This window comes from Panthera tigris, chromosome A3, assembly GCF_018350195.1.
Source record: "Panthera tigris isolate Pti1 chromosome A3, P.tigris_Pti1_mat1.1, whole genome shotgun sequence".
Lineage (NCBI taxonomy): Eukaryota > Metazoa > Chordata > Mammalia > Carnivora > Felidae > Panthera > Panthera tigris.
This window is the reverse complement of record NC_056662.1, coordinates 7,980,688-8,003,682: the sequence shown is the minus strand read 5'-3', so window position 1 is coordinate 8,003,682 and position 22,995 is coordinate 7,980,688. Positions and strand designations below refer to the sequence as shown.

Genomic DNA, 22,995 nt, shown 5'->3' with positions numbered 1-22,995 from the left:
AATTTTTGGGGGAGGGCAGAGAGAGAGGGAAAGAGAATTTTAAGGTGAGAGCAGAGAATTATAAGCTGAGCACATAATCTCACAATTGTGAGATTATGACCTGAGCCGAAATCAAGAGTCAGACACTTAACCGACTGAGCCCCCCAGGCGCCCCTAGTTTGATATTTTCTAGTTTGATTCTAGTTTTCTCACATCTAGCTTAATTATTTATGGATGTCAATTATACTCAACATTAATTACCATGGGATGGATTTCTCAGTTTCAGGTTTTGTCAGTAATTATTTCTTTTATCTTGAGCCATTCACTTCTAGGTCCTTATGCCTCAATTCCTTCATTCTTTGTTTCTATGATACTGTTGATTTGGTCTACAAATGATGTGTTGGACAAATGCCTTCCACGAATACATTTATTTCATGGCAACCATGGACACTATTTTTTTTTTTTTTAAGTTCTAAGCCTTCAAAAAGAACTCTCCAAATGATTTTTATCATTTCATCCTTCTTTGGCGAGAGATGCAAACTTAAAACATCATTTGTATCAAAGAGCAACATGATGACAGAGTTAATGATTTACCATATAGCACAAAGAGTTCCCCTCCCGGAATATTTACTTTTCGACTGTCCCAACTCGGTCTCAGTCCTCCTATGACACACTCTTGGGTGATTCTCTTCTGTACCTGACACTCACCAAACCAAAATGACTAAAAGCTCGTGTTCCTGGTGAGAAAGGAAAGATTCATATAATCTTAGAGTTGAAAGGTCTTCAAATCTTATCAAGTCAAATAGTCTACTCAATAAATGAACCCTCTTCCCCGCAGCTCTGATCAGAGATCATCCAGCCTTGGTTTGGTCACCTCCAGGGAGCAACTGTCCATTTCTGATGCTGTCTTTTTACCTTTGTGGAGAGGGCAAATGATGAGAAAGATCTTCCTTGGAAAGGAGGGAAGCTCCCGCCCTCATGACATCTACACTCCAGAAGGGCTATAATAGGACAGTGTTGACCGCAAAGTGGGTGTCACACACCTCTCCCTTCACACACCTCTCCTTGTCCTGTGGGACCTGGGGCAAGTCTTCCTCTGCCAGGGCTTTAGTTTCCATAAAATGCAGGATAATACGTATCTCGTTATTCCTTTAACAGGATTAGGACAATGCCTAGCAGGCTGACAATAATGTCAGTGGGTATGAACTCAAGCATGCTTCAGGAGGGTGGTGCAGTCAGGGGCAGTGAGTGTAGAATCTGCTCCCCTTTCAATCTTATTCTAGAGGCAGTATCCCTTAAGGGTTATGAGGGTGAGCTCTATTGCTAGACTACTGGGGCACAAATATGGGCCTGGCATTTACATAAGGAGGGGACCTACCTCATGAGGAACAGGGGAGTTGAAGTGAGGCAATCCGTGCTTAGGGTTTAGAGCCATGCCTGGCACTAAGAATTTATCAGGCACCTGCTCTGGGCTAGGCTTTGGGGGTACACATATGAATGAGGCCAGGTGTCAGCCCCTGGGTAACTTACATTCAGGCGGGAAAGCCAGGCTCACCCAAGGAAAATGTGGCAAATGATATCACCGAGGGCTGGGTCCAGGGTGCCAAGGAAACCCGAGGAAGCTCAAACGTAGCTTAAGCCAGGGCAATATCCCTCCCCTCCTTTGCCAAGGTCAAGGCAAACCATGGCAACACCGCCTCCCCAGACACCGGCACCAGGAGGTAGAAATCAGCCCTGCTCGGGAAGGGGATGGGGCTGAAGGGAGGGGCGGGGTCGGCGGCGGCCGTGAAAAAGTGAAATTTCCTCTCCTCCGAAAATCGGCCACCGGAGCGGGAAGAGGGGGCGCGTTATCTCCGCGGGCCGTCAGCGAGGTGCGGGGGCGGGCTGGGGCGCGCCCCGGGTCCCGGAGGAGGGGAGGGATCGGAAAGGGGGGCGGGGCGGGCCAGGTGGGCGGGAGAGGAGGGGAGGGGGTGCGAGCGCGTCCGAGTGTGTCCGCCTGCGGGTGGCCGCGGCCCGGCGCCCGGACCCACGCGGCTCCGCCTCTTGGGGGTGGGGGGGGGGATCCACCCGTCCGCCGTCCTCCTCCTCGTCCCCCTCCTCCTCCCGCCGCTCCTCCCCTCCTCGTCCCCCTCCTCCTCCCGCCGCTCCTCCCCTCCTCGTCCCCCTCCTCCTCCTCGTCCCCCTCCTCCTCCCGCCCCTCCTCCTCTCTCCCCTCCTCCCCCCACCCCCTCCCCCGGGGCCCGCGAAGAGGCAGGGCTGGAGCCCTGAGCAGCCGCCGCTCCTCCTCCTCCAGGCTGGCGGATGAGTCAGCTGACGCTCCAGCCTCGCCTCGCGGCGCTGCGCTCCCCGCGCTCCCCCGAAGCGGCTGCGAGCCGGCCGCCCACTTTCGGGGCTTGGGGGACCGAGTGATGCGCGCCTGCTGAGGCCACGCCGAGCCGCCGCCGCCGCAGCTTCGCCGGGTCAACTTTCCCCCCGCCCCCCCCCCCCCCCCCCCACGCCGCCTCCTGACCCGGCCCTTGACCCGCCCCAGAGCCACCTCGGGTGCGTGCGCTTGGGTGAGGGGGGTCACCGGCTGCCCGGGATGGCTTCCAATTTTAATGACATAGTGAAGCAAGGGTACGTGAGGATCCGGAGCAGACGCCTGGGGGTGAGTATCGACCCTTCCCCCCCCCCCCCCTTCCCTTTTCGCTGCTCGCGCGTCCAATTGTCTCCCTCGGTCGCCAGCATCCCTGGAGGCTGGAAGGAGGTCCCCCGGCCGCGCCGGCGAACTGCCCCCGTGGCTGTCTCAGCCCCGATGCGCCTCGCCGGCGGCTGCCCCGGGGAGGCCGGGTCTAGGCGTGTCACGGAGCTATCTTTATCTCTCGGGCGTCTCGGCTTTCCGACGGTGGCCGCGTGTGCGGCTTCAGTGGCCACTGGAGCCCGTCTCCTGGAAATAAATATTTCTCGGTAGCCAAGGGAGTTAGAGCGGAGAGGCCGGCCGGGGGTGCTGAGCCCGCCCGAGGCCCCCCGGTGCCCCCCCCCCCCCCTTGCCACTCGCCGCCAACTTAACTTTTCCGGGGGATGGGCGGCTGGCTCAGAAAAGAGGGCAGGCGCCCTCGGTGCCAACAGGGTCAGAGCCCCTCCGACCCCCACCCGGCGGGCCCCGCATCCCGGACAACGACCCGCCTCTGACCCAGGTGTTGGCACAGGCGGCGTGGCCTGGCCGGCCCGGGGTGGATTTCCTCTGGTCCTCAGCCCGGGTGGCGGATTTCTGTTGCTGGAATACACAGCGGGAGCCCAGCGGGAAGGTTCTCTAGGGTGGAACCCGATACCTGCCACAGAGGAAGTGCTCCCTAAACGCGTAGCACGGGAATGAATGAACCCGAGGGCACCTGTAGGGGACAGATGCTGGCATAGGGATGGCTTCCCCCCCCCCAAAAAAAAAAACTCTCTCTCTTTTGCCCCCTTTCCCTTGCTCGCCGTGGCTAGGGCTTCAGAGAGAACTCCTTCTGCTTCTCTTTGAGACTGAGTGTTGATGAAGGAAATTCTCCAGAGACGGGGGAGCACACTGGAATGATTTTTTTACCCCCTGATTTCAGGCTGCCTCCTTTCTCTTTGCCTTGTGTCCAGTACCGTCGCTGTGTTTGTTTGTTGTGTGTGTTTGGGTGGCCGGGTTCGGGTGGGGGAGGGGCAGAAAGTTTACTTTAGTAATGTCTGAAATGATAATATCAGCAATGATGTGCAGTGACCACACTGGGAGTTACAGTGAGAAACTGAATGTCTTTCTCTACAAATCTGTGTCATTGGCACCTTTCTCTTACTTGGTCTTCAAGTTTTTTATGTGCCAGATAATTTTACTGAAAATTGAAAAGGAATTTCGCAGTGGTAATCAGCTAGGGAGGATGGTAGGAAACATCTGTAATTATTAAAAACTCTTGCCTGCTTGGTTTGACCCTTTGCTTTCTTGCTTGCTTTCTTTTTTTTTTTTTTCCCCCTGCCGGTTACCATGTTTTAGCAATTATGTCCCGTGTTATTGTGAGTATATACATCTATAATTACGAAGAAATGTAACCGAGCTAACCGGTCTCTGTCAGCCCTATGCAAGTTTCCTTGATCTTTTCTGCTATGCAAATATCATCATCAGCAGGGGCAACGATTGTTAGGGTGCTTAACCTAGTGACTCCCGGCCAAAGGCAAGAAATAGTAGGAGCTTTATATTTTTGATGACCTTATGGGCCAGCCGAGTTGTTGCCATTTTTAAGGGAGCATTAAGACATGCAGTTCTAATTTTAGATTTACTCCCTCATGTCAGTTGAGGAAATTGATAAGAGACATCCATTCTGTGTTGGGGAGCATTCCAAATTGTAGAAGACATGCATTATTAATGCGCAAAATGTGAATTATTCATAAGGATCGGAGTTTATGCCAAATTGTGACACGTGGTGATTTATTTGAAAGACTAGTTACCATAACTTTCTAGTTTATGGTAATTGAGATTATTTTCTATATTATTACAGCTGACATAATATGGTCCTATATGTGTGCCAATGTTTACAGACAGATATTCGAAGCAGAAGGAAAGGAAATAAAGTTGAGTTTGTATTCATTTTATATTTTACAGTACATTGGGTGCCAGTGAGAAGTCTACTTTTCTAGGATTTATTCATTCTGTCTGTGTTAATACTCGAGTAGAGTTTAGAATATCGATGCAATGATGGTTATTGCTCATGCAAAGCTCAAAGATACCATCAACAAAACCCGGTCTTCTTTATTAACACCGGTTTTATCACCAGTTAATTTTTTTAAGTGATTTGATGATGTAATTTATTCGTATGAACTAAAGAGGCTGATTCCACAGTTGCCAGAAAACACCGCGAACTCAAGTTTTCATGGAGCCTGCAAGCAATGGGGGCGAGCGCTTCCGGGAAATGCATAGAGACCCTCTGTCTAGAGTAAGGAGTGTTCGTGGTATTAGTCCAGGCTGCACATAGCCTAGAATGGCACGTAGCATGTGTAAGTCTCAGCCGGCACTTGGGCATTAGGTCTGGTACAGAGTAGGCACTTCTACGTGCGTGTTGGACTAAAGGGTGATGCGTGACTTTGCAATTCAAAAGCTTCTTGAGGAACTAATATGACATAGTAGTTTCATTAATGGAATCCAGCCAAGTGTGTGTGGATTAGAACCATGTTTGGGAGGGTTTATAATTAAACAAGAAAACACCATTTCATGGTGAGCAGCTGTTCTGCTAAGGAATGCTCCCTCAGATTGGGAAAAGGAGGAAAGAGAGCCAATTTTGCTTCTATTACTCGTTAGCTCCATGGCCTTGACCTCTTTTATCCTCAGTTTTCTAATCTATGCAATGAACACGGTTTCGTAATGTTGGGAACATCGACTAAGATGATATCTATGAAAATCTAATGAGAGTATAGCATTGATCCTGATTAAAATATCTGTTTGGTACAAGCAAAGGTGAGTTAGGGTTGGTGGAAGGATGGGGGATTGTAGATATCTTTCTGTCTAAAAGTGTCGCATAAATGGTTTTTCAGTTCTAGATGGTTTCATTGGGTGAAGTTTTTACAAATTCCATAGATTTAAGTGATTTTACAATGGGACAGGAGACATTTTAAGACCGTCTCCATTCAAATGGACCAAAGATAAGCGCTCACTTTTAGTTGAGATCTTCTGTAGTTGAGGTGATTAAGCAATCATTGTATGTATAGACTTACTTTTTTCTGTAAACATCAAAAAGGTTAATGAAATTCAACTCATTTAACTCGAAAGTCTCAGTATCTTCATATCTCATACCTTCATCTACATTGTTCATGGAGATCTCAAGCTGTGCTCGGGATACTGTGTTTGTTGAGGAATGTCTGTGCCACAATTTGGGGGGCTTTGGCGGTGCGGGGAGGGGGGGGGGGAGGAAACAGTTGTCTACATTTATCTGGCTAATCCACAAAAGGCACTAAAAATTTTATTCTTAGCAGGGTGGCGAATCAGGCGATTTGCACATCATTAACCTGACTAAGTGTGTGGCTTAGACGGTATCCTATGACTCTCTTCACTTGGTTTCTTCTTTTGCAACCGAGAGAATTTCTAATCAGTAATTGCCATGTAAGCCTCAGAGTTTAAATTCAGACCTGTTCACGTCATCTACATGCAGTCTCTCGATCACTCGCCTTTAAATACATTCTGGATGTTCTTGTACACCAGGAGCTTCTTCTCCTGTCTAGCCTGCATCCCTACCTAGACGTCTAAGAGTCTTCAAACTTAATACATCCAAACCCTTGATTGTTTCATCCAGACTGGCTTCTCCCGGAGTCTGCAACTCAGCCACTAGAGGTCCCAAAATTTTAGTTGCCCTGGTAAAAATGAATCCAGTAGGCAAGCAAATGGCAAACAAGCAAACTTCGGGCACATTTCTGTCTCCTTTTATCTCCTTCTGACAACCAGTCCATCAGGAGATCCTGTGGGCTCTGTCTTTGAAATATATCTGCATTCTGTGTCACATATTATCCACCCCTTCCACCCTGGTCCAAGTCCCCAGCATCGCCTCCCTGTAATGTTATAATAATCTCCTAATTTGTCTCCCTGCCTGCTCAGACCACCAGTCCCTTTCCATGCAATTCATGGGAAGAGACTTACCTTGGGCTTGAAGTTCCTGTGCTGACTGAGAACCCTTTCTCTTGCTGTTCCCTCTGCTTGAAATGCTGTTCCCCCAAGTATGGCTTCCCCCTTCCTGGATGGCTTCCTTATCTCCTTCAGTCTTTCTTCAAATGCCACTAGCTCACTGAGGCCTTCCAGATCCTTAATTTTATTTGTTGCCTCCTCCTTCCCACCCAAATCCTTCCATTGCTTCTCTCTAGACTGATCATCCCCTCACGTACTGGTGTGTTGATTTTATGTGTTGATTGCCTGTATCCCCCAAATAGCACAGGAGGCTCCATGAGGGCTGTGACTTCTCTATCTTTTAATTAGAGCTGAATCCCAGTGCTGGAATGGTGTGTAGCACTTTATCAGCAGTCTTCTTGATGAAGATTTATTGAGCAAATGAATGAATGAATCCATTAGTGCAAACTGGCTTAAGAGCATACACTCTGACATGAGACTGTTAAAATCCTATTCAGCGACTGATTATGTGACTTTTTGGTGAATTTCTTAACATGTGCGAGCCTCAGTCTTCTGCAAAAATAAGGATACTCATAATAGCCACCTGAAAGATGATCCTTACAGAGGTCTTAACACAATGGTTTGACACAGCGGAAACCTAATTAACGTTTCTTTCTTTCTTTTTATTTATTTATTTATAATTTTTTTTTTTTTTTTTTTTTTTTTACTTTGGACAGAGACAGAGTGCAAGCATGAGCTGGGGAGGGGCAGAGAGAGAGGGAGACACAGAATCTGAAGCGGGCTCCAGGCTCCAAGCTGTCAGCACAGAGCCCGACGCGGGGCTCGAACTCACGAGCTGTGAGATCATGACCTGAGCCGAAGTCGGACGTTCAACCGACTGAGCCACCTAGGCGACCCCCTAATTAATGTTTCTTCCTCATCTTTCTCACTAACAGTGCTGTTAGGGACGATGATGGTTAGGTGGTTATTATGTTTTCTGTTTCTACTGCAATAAGCTTTCATTCTCCAAGAACTTGCTGTTTAGTTTGGAAAACAAACTTAATACCCGTGCAACAATTACTGTACAAGCACAAATATTGGTTGGCAGTGAGGCTAGGTATAGAAAGAATATTTGCCTTTGTAAGATTTTTCACAAGCCTTAGATAAATGACAGAGGTAACCAGGGACAGAGAAACCCCTCTCCATGGAACTTCAGGTTGAATGAGCTCATCAGACGAGGGGGAGTTTCTGTGAATTTGGGGATCTTTCTCTTGGACGGCCAAGAACGGATTTGAAAAATTGGTTAGTTAATGGCCAGATTTTAGGCAGAATATTTCCTTACTCTTTTATTTCCCTATTTGCCCAGATCCACTATGCCCAAGCAGCTGTAATATTTAAGGGTTTGGGGATCCCTAGGTGATTCATAGAGAATCCACTGTTTTTATGGTACCTGGACAGAGTTATGGTCATAATATCAACATTCAGCCATTCAGTGAGATACATGGAGCACTGTTTTTCTTCCTCAGGAGAAAGAGGTTCAACTCTGCAGTAGTGCAATTCGCGGTCCTGTACACTGGACACACACGCCTAAGTCAGGACCACTCAGTGTCCCCATGTGAATCCATTTCTACGGCTTCTGTGTCAGAAGTGCTTTTCAGCTGGTATTTTAGTCATCTTTATTTGATGGGCCGGGTGGATGTTATGATTACTTATGCATAAACCAACCTTTCATCCTCCTCCTTAAAACTGAATTAAGCAAAGAACGGCCAATTTAGTGACTTGGTATGTAGGCATAAACCGGATTCCTGATGTGATGATTCCCCCCCTACATCTGCCAATGTATTTTTTTTTATCATATACATTCATTGACTAGAAATATTTATTTTTCAAGTAGCTTTGTAATTTTTATGGAAAATCCTTAAGAATTTAGTTTTCATTTGGGGCTGTATTTGATTTCATTTTTTTTTTTTTTAATCATTCGTCACATATTTATTGAGTGCATGCTAGTGTTAAGATCAGGGTAAACCATCAAGAGGTCCAGTCTCCATCCTGAAGGCCTGACAGTCTATTTTTGGACTTGTATTGGGTGTTTTTTTCAATTTTTTTTTAACATTTTAATTTATTTTTGAGAGAGAGAGAGAGACAGAGCACAAGCGGGGGAGGGGCAGAGAGTGAGAGGGAGACACAGAATCCGAAGCAGGCTGGAGCTGTCAGCACAGAGCCTGAGGCGGGGCTCGAACCCACACCATGAGATCATGACCTGAGCTAAAGTTGGACGCTTAACCGACTGAGCCACCCAGGCGCCCCTGGACTTGTATTGTTAACACGAGGTTAATATATTCACTGTACTTGAGGGTGAATTAGTCTGAGCAACAGGTCAAATATTGAAGTGCAGCGATCTGTGCAGAAATCTCCCCGTTCTGTTTTTGTGAAACGAGGGAGGTCAAATTTGATTTTCCTCTTACTTCAAGGAATTTGATTCGAGTTGGGTGGAAATAAAGCCTTTGGATATTCTAAGCCAGGAAGAGATTATGCTTCCCTCCTGCAACCCGTGTTCCTCTGAAATTCAAAATGAAATTGTGAGTTTAGAAATGCCACGGATATGTGTGAATGTTGAAGTTAAAATAGCTTCTTTCTAGAATGTAGATGGCTAAATTTTGAGTAAGTATCGGGAAGCTGATCTTTGCTGAGTAGTTGGGGGACTGTCTTTATTTTACTAGTGTTCTAAGCCTCTCTTCATGCCCTGGTTGCCAGAGAACATAAATGTTAGCTTGTGTGTACTGTGTTCATGAGTGGAGTCCTTTAAGTAAGCTCTGGGATAGAGTGCAGGTGACCTTCCTGGGGTGGTGCTTCATAACTTTGATCAGATTCTTTGGAGGTCTGGACCACCCTGCCCACCATTTCCACAAGATTAAGACCCTGCCCACAATTTCCACAAGATTAAGAACCACTGTCTCATTTTTTAATTTTTTTTTTAATGTTTTTATTTATTTTTGAGACAGAGAGAGACAGAGCATGAGCAGGGGAGGGGCAGAGAGAGAGGGAGACACAGAATCCGAAGCAGGCGCCAGTCTCCGAGCTGTTGGCACAGAGCCTGACGCGGGGCTCGAACCCACGAACCGCAAAACCATGACCTGAGCCGAAGTCGGACGGTCAACCGACTGAGCCCCCCAGGCGCCCCAACTGTCTCATTTTTTAAAGGAACGTTTTTTAAATTTTATTATTTATTTACTTTTACTTTTATTTTTATTTCTATTTTTATTTTAGATAGAATGCGTGCGTATGGGAGAGGGGCAGAGGGAAGGAGAAAGAGAGAATCTTAAGCAGGCTCCATGCTCAATGTAAAGCCAGACTTGAGGCTTGAGCCCACGACCCTAGAATCATGATCTGAGATGAAATCAAGAGTTGGATGCTCAACCAGCTGAACCACCCAGGCTGTTGATCTTTTTATTTTATTTTATTTTATTTTATTTTATTTTATTTTATTTTATTTTGTTTTATTTTCTTTTATATTTATTTATCTTTGAAAGAGAGAGAGGGAGACAGAGTACAAGCAGGGAAGGGGCAGAGAGAGGGAGACACAGAATCCGAAGCAGGTTCCAGGCTCTGAGCTGTCAGCACAAAGTCCCATATGGGGCTTGAGCTCATGACCCACAAGATCGTGACCTGAGTTGAAGTCGGACACTTGATGAACTGAGCCACCCAGGTGCCCCAAACTTTAGATAATAGGGTTCACATGCAGTTGTAAGAAACAATGCACTGAAATCTCTCCTACCCAGTTTCTCCCAGTGGCAACATCCTTGATATGTATAGTATAGTATCACAACCAGGATACAGCCAAGAGATAGAACATTCCTTCACCACAGGGTCCTTTATGTTGCTCTTTTATAGCTTCTCCTCCCGTTTCCCTTCCCACAGCCCTAAAACCTTGATGACCACGAATCTGTTTTCCGTTTTTATAATGTTAACATTTTGAGAATATTCTGTAAGTAGAACCGTAGGTATGTAAGCTTTTGGGATTTGCGGGGGGGGGGGGGGTTCCTTTTATTTATTTATTTTTTACTCCGCATACTTCTCTGGAATTGCCATAATTATTGTGGCTATCATGGTTCATTCCTGTTTTTTATTTTTTAATGTTTATTTATTTTGAGAGAGAGAGTGAGCAGGGGAGGGGCAGAGAGAGAGGGCGACAGAGAATCCCAAGCGGGCTGCATGCTCAGTGCAGAGCCCAACGTGGGACTTGAACCCACGAATCAAGAGATCATGACCTGACTGAAACCAAGAGTAGGATGCTTAACTGACTGAGCCATCCATGTGCCCCGCCCATTCCTCCTTTTATTGCTAAATAGTATCCCATGGGATGGATGGGTCGACCATAGTTTGCTTAGCCATTCATCTGCTGAAGGACATTTAATGTGGTTTCCAGGTTGGGGCTGTTATGAATAAAGCAGATATAAAAGATTGTGTGCAGATTTTTGCGGGAATATAGGTTTTCATACCTCTAGGTAAATGGCACTCTAGGGAGTGCTACTGTTGGGTGGTATTATAGGTATTTGCATGTCTAGTATTTCTATTCTTCCCAGTGTTTGCACCATTCTGTGTTCACACCAGCAACGCATGATCTAGTTTCTCTGCATCCATACCAGCATTTGATGGCACCAGTTTTTGGTGTCCTCGCTGTTTTTTATTTTAGACATTCTGATGTGTGTGTGGTGATATCTCCTTGTGGGTTTGATTTCCATTTCCCTAAGGGGTAGCAATGTTGAGCATCTTTTCATGTCTTATTTGCCATGTGGACCTACATTTTGGTAAAATGCCTGTGTATGTCTCTTGCCCATTTTCTAATTGGGTTGCTTATTTTGTAACTGTTGGGTTTTGAGGGTTCTTTATATATTTGAGATATCAGTCCTTTCAGACCTGTGGTTCTCAAATGTTTCCTCTCAGTAGGTAGCTTAGGTAGTTTGTCTTTCCCACCTTCTAAACAAGGTCTTTCATAGAGCAAAGAGTTTTTTTTTTTAATGTGTATTTATTTTTTGAGAGAGAGAGCGAGAACGTGTGCACGTGCGGGGGAGGGGCAGAGAGAGAGGGAGACAGAGAATCCCAAGTGCGTTCTGCACTACCAGCACAAAGCCCAATCGAATAGCTTGAACCCACGAGCCTTGAGATCATGACCTGAGCTGAAGTCTGACGCTCAACCGACTGAGCCGCCCAGGCGCCCCAGAACAAAAGTTTTTCATTGTGATGATGTCCAGTTTATTCCTTTTTGGCTTTTGTGGGTCATGCTTTCGGTAGTAACACTTAGTCCAGACCAAGATTCCACATATATTTTTGTAGATGCTTTATAGTATTACCTTTTACGTTTCGGCCCATGATCCAATTTGAGTTAATTTTTGTAGAAGGTGTGCTTCTAGGTCTGGGTTCATTTTTTGCCTACATGTGGCCAGTTGCTGCAGCACCATTTGTTGAACAGGCTGTCTTTTCTCCACTGAGCATATTTAGGTGTTTCTGTTCTTAAGTCCTGTATTCTGTTCCACCGCTCCATGACTCTATGTGTCTATATGTGTAGCTATACAATAAGTCTGGAAACAGAGAAGACGGATTCCTCCCACTTTATTTTTCTTTCTCAAAATTGTTTTAGGTATTCTAGTTCCATTGCATTTTGATATGAATTTTAAGATACTCTTGACTATAGTTTCCACACATCGTGCTGGAACACCTCTTTCCTCTCCTCTCCTCTCCTCTCCTCCCCTCCCCTCCCCTCTCCTCTCCTCCCCTCCCCTCCCCTCCCCTCCCCTCCCCTCCCCTCCTCTTCTCTCTTCTCTTCCCTTCCTCTCCCCTCCCCTCCCCTTCTCTCCTTTCCTCCCTTCCCCTCCCCTCCTCCCCTCTTCTCCTTTTCTTTCTTTCTTTCTTTCTTTCTTTCTTTCTTTCTTTCTCTTTCTTTCCTTCTCTCTCTCTCTCTCTCTCTCTCTCTCTTTCTTTCTTCTGCTTCTTCCCCTCCCTCCCTCTCTGTCTCTCTTTCATAATTGAATTGATGCATTGTTTTTTCCATGGTGGAAATAGCATACATTTGGGACTGACACTTATGTTTGGATCTCAACTTGGCCACTTACTGAGTCTATGGCCTTGAGGAAATTGCATACTCTTTCTGAAATTTTGCTTCATCAGGTACATAAATAAGGTTAATAATACACTTCTCATAAAAGGTAAGTGTGTCAAACTCTTAACCCTATTCCTGACTCAGTAGTGGGAACTTAATGACTGGCGATAATGTTGAGTTTTATTTTTTTATTGTCGAAAGATTGAGGTGATATTTCTTGTTCATTGTCTTTCAGAAAAATAAGCTGGTAAAAATTAATTCACTCATACCTCAGCAGAAGAATCATGGCTTTTGTAATGAAAAACAGAAGGCATTTTACTTTCCTCTTGCTGCTAATTTTATTATTTTTTGATTTTTAATTTTTAAAAGTTTATGTATTCTGAAAGAGACAGAGAGAGACAGAGAGCACGAGCTGGGGAGGGGCAGAGAGAGAATCCCCGGCAGGTTCTGCATGGTCTGTGCAGAGCCTGACCTGGGGCTCGAACTCACCAACCACGAGATCACGACCTGAGCTGAAATCGAGAGTTGGGACACTTAACTGACTGAGCCACTTGGCGTTTCTAAAACGCCATCTTAGAAAAGACAGAGTTGAATATATTGACAAAATGGCAGACCTTTGAGTGAAAGCCTGACCACAGTATTCTTGCCTATTAACTTTCACCGTGGTCTCCGAATGTGGGAATTGTATATCTTGAGAGAAAGAAATTATTAGGGCACTAAACAACATTGACTCATAAAATGAGAATAAAAGCACTACTTCGTATTCAACTCCTCTCAAAGAGCTGATAACCTGAAGGCCTTTTAATAGAGAAGGAGCCACCGTTGGGTGCAGAGGCTTCGAGTGGCAATCTTCTGTTTTATTGTATTCATTAACTTTATATTGCATGAAATTTTACATTTAACTTCTGGTGATAATTGGTTTTCCATTTGAGATAAAAGTGTGTGGCTTCCTCTTTAAATAAGCTTATTTAATCTACAAAGTGAAGTTATTTAATGGATAATGAACTCATATCCATGAAATGGCAAAAACAGTGAAGGTAGGTGGTGAGCTCTTAGGGGCCGCATGAATCCAAATGGCGGCCTGTGCGTGACTCAGGATAGTTGTCCTTCTCTTCTGAAGTAGGTTTTGTAACCCTTCTTTGTAAAACGTGCAGTTGTCATATAGCTTGATTTTGTACAAATATCTTAAAAATCGGGTCCTAAGAACAAATACCCCATGTACTCAATACCATTCTCTTAAGAAACTTATACCTGAGGGGCACCTGGGTGCTCAGTCAGTCAAGCATCTGACTTCGGCTCAGGTCACGATCTCGCGGTTCACAGGTTCAAGCCCCACATCGGGCTCTGTGCTGACAGCCCCGAGCCTGGAGCCTGCTTCGGATTCTGTGTCTCCCTCTCTCTCTCTGCCCCTCCCCTGCTCACACTCTGTCTCTATCTCTCAATGATAAATAAATGTTAAAAAATTTTTCAAAATACAAAACTTCTATCGGATATCACCATAATGTAGCATAGTATATACGTCACTTCTCACCCTAAATCTCCCCTCCCCAAATATATCTCACATTTGCCCAAGCCTTTATTTTGTCTTCTCTTCATTTATGTGTCACAACGAATACTTTAGAGGTTAATAGAAAGAGAAGTAAGTCTGTCCTATGGGTAGACTGACTCAAATTAAATTGAAACACTAGGAGGAATTCTGAGCTTTCCCTTCATACAACTTTCACCGTTTAGGTAAGCGATTAAAGTCTAAAACTGCAGTTTATTATCTTAAAGCCACATATTAATTCAATAAAAGAAATTTATTTTAAAACCTTGAAGAAATCACACCTCTTTGAATCCCCTAGCAAAACTGAGGCTTCCTATGAACAGTCTCTTCAGGGTTCAAGGTGTCTGTCTGTAAATCTGCAGATACTTTATTTTAAATTTTTTCATGTTTATTTATTTTTGAAGGAGAGAGCGACAGAGTGTGAGCGGGAGACGGAGAGGGGCAGAGAGAGAGGGAGACACAGAATCCGAAGCCGGCTCCAGCCTCCCAGCTGTCAGCACAGCGCCTGACTCGGGGCTCGAACTCACGAACCGTGAGATCATGAGCCGAAGTCTGACCGCCTAACTGGCTGAGCCACCCAGGCGCCCCCATATATGCAGATATTTTAGCTGATTTGCCCAAGAACCACCTTTTGAGCCTGGGCTGTATTCTACCAACACTGGCTCCAAACTGAGATGTTAGGAAACTAGTCTAGTTCTGAGTCCGCGAATTCAGATGTAAAATGTGGTGGGAGGTGAGGCTTGAAAGGAACGTGTTCTGGGGACTTTGCCCTGAGAGGTCTTCATCGGCTTGAATAGATCTCCATTAATGGCTCTCCTCTCTGATTTTCTCCTGCCTGGCTCTCTCTTGGTCTCCAGATCTTAACTTTAGAATTCCTGCCTCAGAACGACCTGCCGTGACCGCTACAGCTAAAAAGTCTTTTCCTCACATCCCTCTAGAACATTGTTCTAATTTGAGAGTATGCACAGGATGTTTACATTTTCTTAACTTTTGTGCCAGATATTTTTCTTCATAATTTTTTGGTAGATTATTTCTTCTCCCACTACAGTGTAAGTTTTATGAGGCCAAAGGCCTTAGCCTTCTTGTTCACTGTGTATCCCCAGCCCATAGTGAGAGTTCAGTGTTTTGCCGACCCGGGGGCACCTGGGTGGCTCAGTCAGTTAAGCGCCCAGCGCTTGATTTCAGCTCAGGTCATGATTTCACAGTCTGTGGGATCGAGCCCCATGTCGGGCTCTGTGCTGACACTGCAGAACCTGCTCGGGAGTCTCACTCTCTCTTGCCCCTCCCCTGCTTGTGTTGTCTGTCTCTCTCTCGCTTGCTCTCTCACTCTCTCAAAATAAATAAATACACATGAAAAAAATTTAAATATTTGCTGACCGAAAGAGTCCCTGATTTTGCTGCAGATCAGAATAATAGAATGGATGTTCAATTTATATCCCACCTAATTTTGTTGCAGATTTTATGCCTCAATGGTAGAATGTTCTAGAATTTCTCATAATTGTTGTTGGTATGAAGTCTGCACCTTCAGTATCAGGGAATACAGCAGTTAATATAGATTGACCCCCTTAAAATTAAATTTTATTTGATTTTTTTTTCTTGTAATAGGTAATATGTATACTTGGTACAGATTTGAAGGTGCAAAGTTTATACATTGAATAGTAAGTTTTCTTTTCATCCTTGTCCCCAGGAATCTAGTTCCCAGAAGCAACTACTGGGAATAGTTTATTCCAGAGTAGTATGTGTCTGAATAGTTTTGTGTGTGCATGCGTGCGTGTGTGTGTGCACATGTGTGCAATATATAATTGCACACTCTTCTGTGACATAGTTTTATTATTCAGTAATATACCTGCTTTTCAATAATTTAGACAAGATTCCAGTGTATAAATATATTTTGTATATTTGATTTTTTATTCATTCTTCTTTCCTTCCTTCCTGTAATTTATTTTCAAATATGTGCATGAAGTAGGTGTTTTTATGCCCACTTTACAGATCACAAGGCTGAGTGCCTGAGAGGTTCAGTTTTTGTTTAAGTCACCCAGCAGCTATGTGACAGAACGTGAGTTTGAATCGAAGCTGCCTGTCGGTTGTAGAACATTCAAGTAATTCTTCTCCTTCTCTGGTACAAGAGGTGCCACAGATTACCCCTCCTCTCACCCAGTGGTGACCATACTGGGAAATAAATTCCTAGAAGTGGGACCTACTGTCCGAAGTGTATTTCCATGTACAGTTGTATCAAAGTTGCCCTGCCATCTATGAGAATATGCCTGTGTCCTCTCATCTTGCAAAAGTATGCTCTCTTGAGAGCTTTTTCAGAGTTGTGCTAATCGAACAAATGAAAGATGGACCCATTTGTGTATAGATTTTCTCTCCTCTGAGGTTGAGTTCCTGGCAATTTTACGATTAGAATCTTTTCAGTTTTATAGTTTGTTTTTGTTTTTTTTTTAGAGTGATGTTCTACTTAAAACGTAGTTGCTACTAGGATTTAGAAAGCCGTAAGAGATGATTTACTTTATTAGAAGAGCACCTTCCTGGGTAATGCTATGTAAGAAGTCTTTCATTAATTTACTTATTTCTTTTGAGAGAGAGAGAGAGAGAGATGTAGACGTGGGGGGAGGGGCAGAGAGAGAAGGTGAGAGAGAGACTCTCAAGCAGGCTCCATGCTGTCAGCGCAAAGCCTGATGCGGGGCTTGAACCCATGAACCCTGAGATCATTACCTGAGCCGAAATCAAGAGTCGGATGCTCAACTGACTGAGCCACCCAGGCGCCCCCGTGACTGTGTTTTTTATGTTTATTCCAAAAATAAAATTATAAAACTGAAAATTGGATCAACGTATATTGGGTAAAAAGATATTTACTGAATCAAATAAATATATATTGACTAATGCAGCCCAGCCAATATTTTTATTAACTTGGCCAGTCTGGTCACATGCTTCAAACGGGTCTGGCTGGGAGGCGCCATCGATGAGATGCAATTTCTGCACATTCCATGTATGTGGTTCCTGGATACTAAGAACCAGGAGACCTTGTTTCGGGCTGTATCTTGAGCCTCTCTTTCCTTCTTTTCTTTTCTCTCTAAGCTCCAGCCACCAGCTCCTTTCTGTTCCTAGGGGACAAGCTCTTTGCCATGCATGTCCTGTGCTCTCACCACTTCCTTCTATCTGTCATGTGCTGTGGTGGTTGGCTCTCACTCCCGTCATGGCTCAAAAGTCACCTCCCCAGGGAACTGTTTGTTGACCATCTAGTTGCAAGTGGCCTCTGTCAGGTATTCTCTGTCTCGTCTCCATTTTCTCTCGTCCCACGATCATTCCTCGCAACTGTAACGATTTTCGGAAATTATTCCTTGCTTTATCTCTCACTTTTTTCTATTGGCCTCTAGGCCTCAGGAGGATAAGATGTTCAGTTTTGTTGATGGTGGAATTCTCAGTGGCTAAGATAGTGTCTGGGCACATAGTAGGAGCTGAGCAAACATTCAAGTATGAATGAAACCCTGAAAGGACATATTATGAAGCAGACGGTAACCCTAGAAGATAATGTGTGTCCGTTTTTGTAGTTCCCACGAAACGCCCAGAGTTTCGTGCACTTCCGTTGTGTGATTTTTTTGTTGTAGCCCCTTTGCAGCATCCAAGCTGCAGTCCTCGATGCAGGCAGACAGACATTTCCAGGAGAAAAACCGGGCGGGCATCAAAAGGGCTTTTTTTCCCCCGTGTCCTGGTACTGCTGGCCATCTGCTGTGACCAGAGCAGGTCACTGAACTTCTCACACCTCAGCTCCCGTTGCAGCAAGATGGAGATATTACTGTCTGACCTTCCCTGTCCCACCACCTGTCCACCTCCGGGCCGGAAGTACAGTGGTGCACGGGGAGGAGCGTGCCCGAGCACACAAAATACCCTGTTTTGTCCCAGACAGGTCTTCCCAGTGGCCCTGCCATCAGCCTCCTGAGTGGAACATAGCAGAGAAAACTTAGATTGCACTGTGCTGCTGGGACTGGTGTCAGACCCCAAACAAAAACAGATGACTTTTTAAATTTATTATTCACCTCAGATTTCCAGAAGAGAGTTCAATTTCTGGCAAGAAAGAAATGAAACAGAAGGAGGGAGGGAGGGAGGGAGGAAAGAAGGAAGGAAGCAAGGAAGGAAGGAAGGAAGGAAAGAGGCAAGGAAGTAGGGAAGGAAGGAAGGAAGGAGGGAGGGAGGGAGAGGGAAGGAAGGAAGGAGGGAGGGAGGGAAGGAAGGAAGGAAGGAAGGAAGGAAGGAAGGAAGGAAAGGGAAGGAAAAGGGGGAAGGAAGGAAGGAAAGGGAAGGAAAAGGAGGAAGGAAGGAAGGAAGGAAGGAAAGGGAAGGAGGGAGGAAGGGAGAGGGAAGGAAGGAAGGAGGGATGGAGGGAAGGAAGGAAAGGGAAGGAAAAGGGGGAAGGAAGGAAAGGGAAGGGAAGGAAAAGGAGGAAGGAAGGAAGGAGGGAAGGAAGGAAAGGAAGGAGGGAAGGAAAGAAGGAAGGAGGGAGGGAGGGAGAGGGAAGGAAGGAAGGAGGGAGGGAGGGAAGGAAGGAAGGAAAGGGAAGGAAAAGGGAGGGAAGGAAGGAAGGAAGGAAAGGGAAGGAAAAGGGGGAAGGAAGGAAGGAAAGGAAAGGGAAGGGAAGGGAAGGGAAAGGAGGAAGGAGGGAAGGAAAGAAGGAAGGAGGGAGGGAGGGAGAGGGAAGGAAGGAAGGAGGGAGGGAGGGAAGGAAGGAAGGAAAGGGAAGGAAAAGGGAGGGAAGGAAGGAAGGAAGGAAAGGGAAGGAAAAGGGGGAAGGAAGGAAGGAAGGAAAGGGAAGGATAAGGAGGAAGGAAGGAAGGAAGGAAGGAAGGAAGGAAGGAAAGGGAAGGAGGGAGGAAGGGAGAGGGAAGGAAGGAAGGAGGGATGGAGGGAAGGAAAAGGGGGAATGAAGGAAAGGAAAGGGAAGGGAAGAGAAGGAAAAGGAGGAAGGAAGGAAGGAGGGATGGAGGGAAGGAAAAGGGGGAATGAAGGAAAGGAAAGGGAAGGGAAGGGAAGGGAAGGAAAAGGAGGAAGGAAGGAAGGAGGGAAGGAAGGAAAGGAAGGAGGGAGGGAGGGAGACAGGGAGGGAAGAAGGGAGAAAGGGAGGGAGGGAAGGAGCCCACTCTAACTACAACAAAAGATGGCTTCTGTGTGTATATGTATCAATTCTTTTTAACTAGTATTTTACATTACATGTGCATGGCAAAGAAATAAAACAATGCAAAAAAAGAATAGAATGAAGAGGCAGTTTCTCTCCTACCCTAGACTTGTCTCACTTCCCAGGTATACCATTCTGGGGGGCAGATTCTTGTCTATTTGTGTGAAGATGTGTGTGCATAGGCACACGTAGAAATACAGGTGGTTTTGTACGCTTCATTCTGCACGCATGGGTTCATGTTTAATGTTGTTGTATATACCCTGTCCCTTTTCTTTATGTCGAAGCACCTTTTAGAACTTTTTATCGATGCCCATTGTTCATTTATTTGGCTGTATTACAAATTCTTTAATTAGTTAATACCATTATTGGACGCTTTAAGGCAATTTCTCATTCTTGTTGGTTAAACAGTGAAGCAGAGAACATCCTTGTGCACACCTGTTTACATACATGATACTGTGTATCTAAGGTAAACCCTAAAAAAAAAACCCTAAAAGAGTTGCTCTTGCAAAGTGGTGCACATTCCGATTTTGATAAATAGAGCCCGTTTGCCTTCAAAGAGGTTGTATCAGGTGTGTTCCCACCGAGAGCGCTCAAGAGTACAGGACTTATTTCTGCCAGTCCTAACGTGTGTGTGTGTGTGTGTGTGTGTGTGTGTGTGTGTGTGTGTGTAACTCTTGAAAGATTTTCTCCTGCCTCCATTCCTCAGCTCAGCCCCCACTCCCCAGAGCTATTCTGCTTACTGCAGATTGATCATCTAAAAATACCAAACCTAATCCTGCCCTACCTGTATTTAAAATATTCTCAAATGCCTTCCCCTTACACGTGAACATAAGGTACTCCAGACGCTGTGATCTAGACCCTGCCGTATCTCATGCCACCCACGTGGGTGTTCAGATCAGCGCGTCCCCCAGGTCAGTGTTCAAGAGAAACACGCCCTCCTGAGTTTCTCCACTGGCCAGGTTCTCTTGCCTTCATTACTGCCCATACACTTGTGGTTTCGTTGATGAGACAATTCTTCCTCTTACTTTTACTTTCCCTACTTTTTTTCTCATCCAGAAAGTCCCAGCTGGCGTGTCGTTGGTTTGGAGATGCTTCTCTTGACACTATGATGCCATCCCCTGGATCTCAGGGGTGGGAGGAGCCCCTCACCACCTGTATCCCTTTACGTTTAAATTTATTAAGATTAACTTAAAATTAAAAAAACAACCCTCAATTCCTCAGTCACACTAGCCACATTTCAAGTGTTCGATAGCCACATTTCATTAGTGGCTACCGTATTGGGCAGCACAGATACAAAATGTTTCCATCGTTGTAGAGAATTCCGTTGGGCAGTGCTGCCTTATTTTTCTTCATGACACTCATGGCTGTTTCAAAATATATGCTTTGAGAATATCGTTTTGATGGTGTTACCCTCAAGAATCTGTGGGCTCCACAGGGCACGGCATGTTCCTCTCTGGCTTTTTGCTTTTTCCCATTATGGGAGTTCAGTAACTGTTGAATGCATGAATGAATGAGTGAATTGAAGAATTCCTCCAAGCTCTTAACTTTATTGTTGTGCTTCGTTGATCAGTAGACCTCCTGGGTAGGGGCTGAGCCCTCCATGCTTTTACCCACGGCCCCTTCAACATTCCAGTTGGGAGCCTTAGTAGGACCCTAATTCTTACACCATTGTAATCTGGGAGTATTGGACCTTTCCCATTGGGCTTGACCCTTCAGCACCCGTGGCCTCACTGTGGAAAGGTTGCCCAGGTTTAGATTTAACCTGTGCAGTGGGCATTGTGCTGGGCCTCCCAGATGTCCCCCTGCCCTGCGGGGACTGAAACATTCCATTCTCCAGCTGGGAGTGCTCAGAGCAGTGTCGACTGGCAACTTGCAGCTAAGCCCTCTGCTCCTGCTACCTGGGGAACAGTGGGGATGTTGAGAGGTTATGGTAGAGGGCACATCACAGCTGACTTGCACCCTTGACTCCCTCCTAGCTGTTGCTCTTGGGAGCCCTTCTCATTGAACTTCCAGAATTCAAATCTCCTTCTTAGAATCTGCTTCCCAGTAAACCCAGCTTGCAACAATCCGATTTGTAATTGAAAAGCCACAGCTTTAGCTCAGCCTTCCAAAGAAGGTTCCGTGATGTCTTGCAAGAATATATTTTTGCTTGATTTGTTGGCTCATGGATTCTCCCTGTATTTTACCTACTTGTCCTCAAAACTAAAATGGTTCATTGATTTAATTTCCATAAAAAGTTTGGCAGCTTATTTCCTTTATTAGGTTGTTAAAATGCTCCAGTCTCTTCAGTAGAATCATCTAGGGAATGAATTAAGAAAATACCTTAACCGCTTTATTACATTGAATCTGGACTCCATAAATTATTAGTATCAACTTTTTTTTTCTTTTTTTTCTGGGAGGAAGCAGTTCCCTATAAACAGTAGGCAAGATTTATATGCATATTACTTTGGCTCTTCTTGCCCTGAAAATCCTGATTATAGTTCCTTGTCCTGAGTACCTGTTTACGCCGTCATAAAAGGAGAGTTCTGGTTATAGCTTGTGGCCAGAGGGAAAAGGAATGCTTTTGTCTCCGTATTTGGTTCTGCTTTATTCCTGAACAGGGTGTTTGGCCATCAAGTAGCCCGCTCACTTACAGGAGACAATTTGATTTTTTTTTTCCATAACTGTCAGTTTCATTGGGCAACTGTGAATTTCTGGGGAACATTTGTAAAATAGACAGAGTTACAGAAGATATGCTGACTGGCAGATGTTTCAAGATTGATTAAAGATTTAGAAAGAAGTACATTTCCCCGGGCTGCTGGGCTACCTTTTAATGAGATTGACAGTTTTACACATGGGGCTGAAAAAGTTCTTTATCATACAGAAATAAATTTCTAAAGTTAAATCCACTTGAGAGAGATGGGTGCAGGATAAAGTGTGTGAAGAAGATTGGACATTTTACGGGTATTTAACTTTGAATCTTATTTTTCAGAGATAGATGAAGTTGACTATTTCTAAGATGAAAACTCCTTTTGTTAGACTAATTGCTCTAATGTTAACTCAAAGAGTGGGTCAGCTCCCCGCAAGTTGGGGTCATGCGTTCCAGGGAATTTGGAATCGTGGTTTTAGATGGGCATTAGGCATATGGAGCTGGAAATTAGCAATTTTTCATTTCATCTTCCAAAGGTTCAAACTGAAAAAGGCATTGGCATATTAGTTGGAAAAATGACTAACAAGGAGAATTTAAGGGTTATTAAAAAACGTTTCTTACCATTCTGACTTAGAGAGGCGTGCAAGTGAATATTTTATTAAATTTAAGGATAACATATAAAAAGAATAATATCTTCAAGTTTTGAAACCAGAGGATGGAGAAAAGGGACAGATTCAATGGACACTCAAAGTAAAAGAGAGTTTAAAAAAATTTTTTTTAACGTTTATTCATTCTCAAGAGACAGAGAGACAGAGCATGAGTGGGGGAGGGGCAGAGAGAGGGAGGGAGACACAGAATCTGAAGCAGGCTCCAGGCTGTCAGCACACAGCCGGACACAGGGCTCGAACCCACGAACTGTGAGATCTTGACCTGAGCCGAAGTCAGATGCCCAACCGACTGAGCCACCCAGGCGCCCCAAAGTAAAAAA

At 45.0% G+C, this 22,995-nt stretch overlaps 1 protein-coding gene across 2 annotated transcripts in view; it reads left to right on the top strand.

Annotated features, from left to right (window-relative positions):
* Nucleotides 1-2,482: 2,482 nt before the first annotated feature.
* The window catches only part of DOK5 (docking protein 5), a 150,109-nt gene continuing 129,596 nt past the window's right edge, over nt 2,483-22,995 (top strand). For both annotated transcript variants that reach the window (XM_042980114.1, XM_042980113.1), the window contains exon 1: nt 2,483-2,626. In XM_042980114.1, coding sequence (XP_042836048.1) covers nt 2,561-2,626 — 66 coding nt within the window. In that variant the 5' untranslated portion in view covers nt 2,483-2,560. The remainder of the gene's footprint in view (nt 2,627-22,995) is intronic.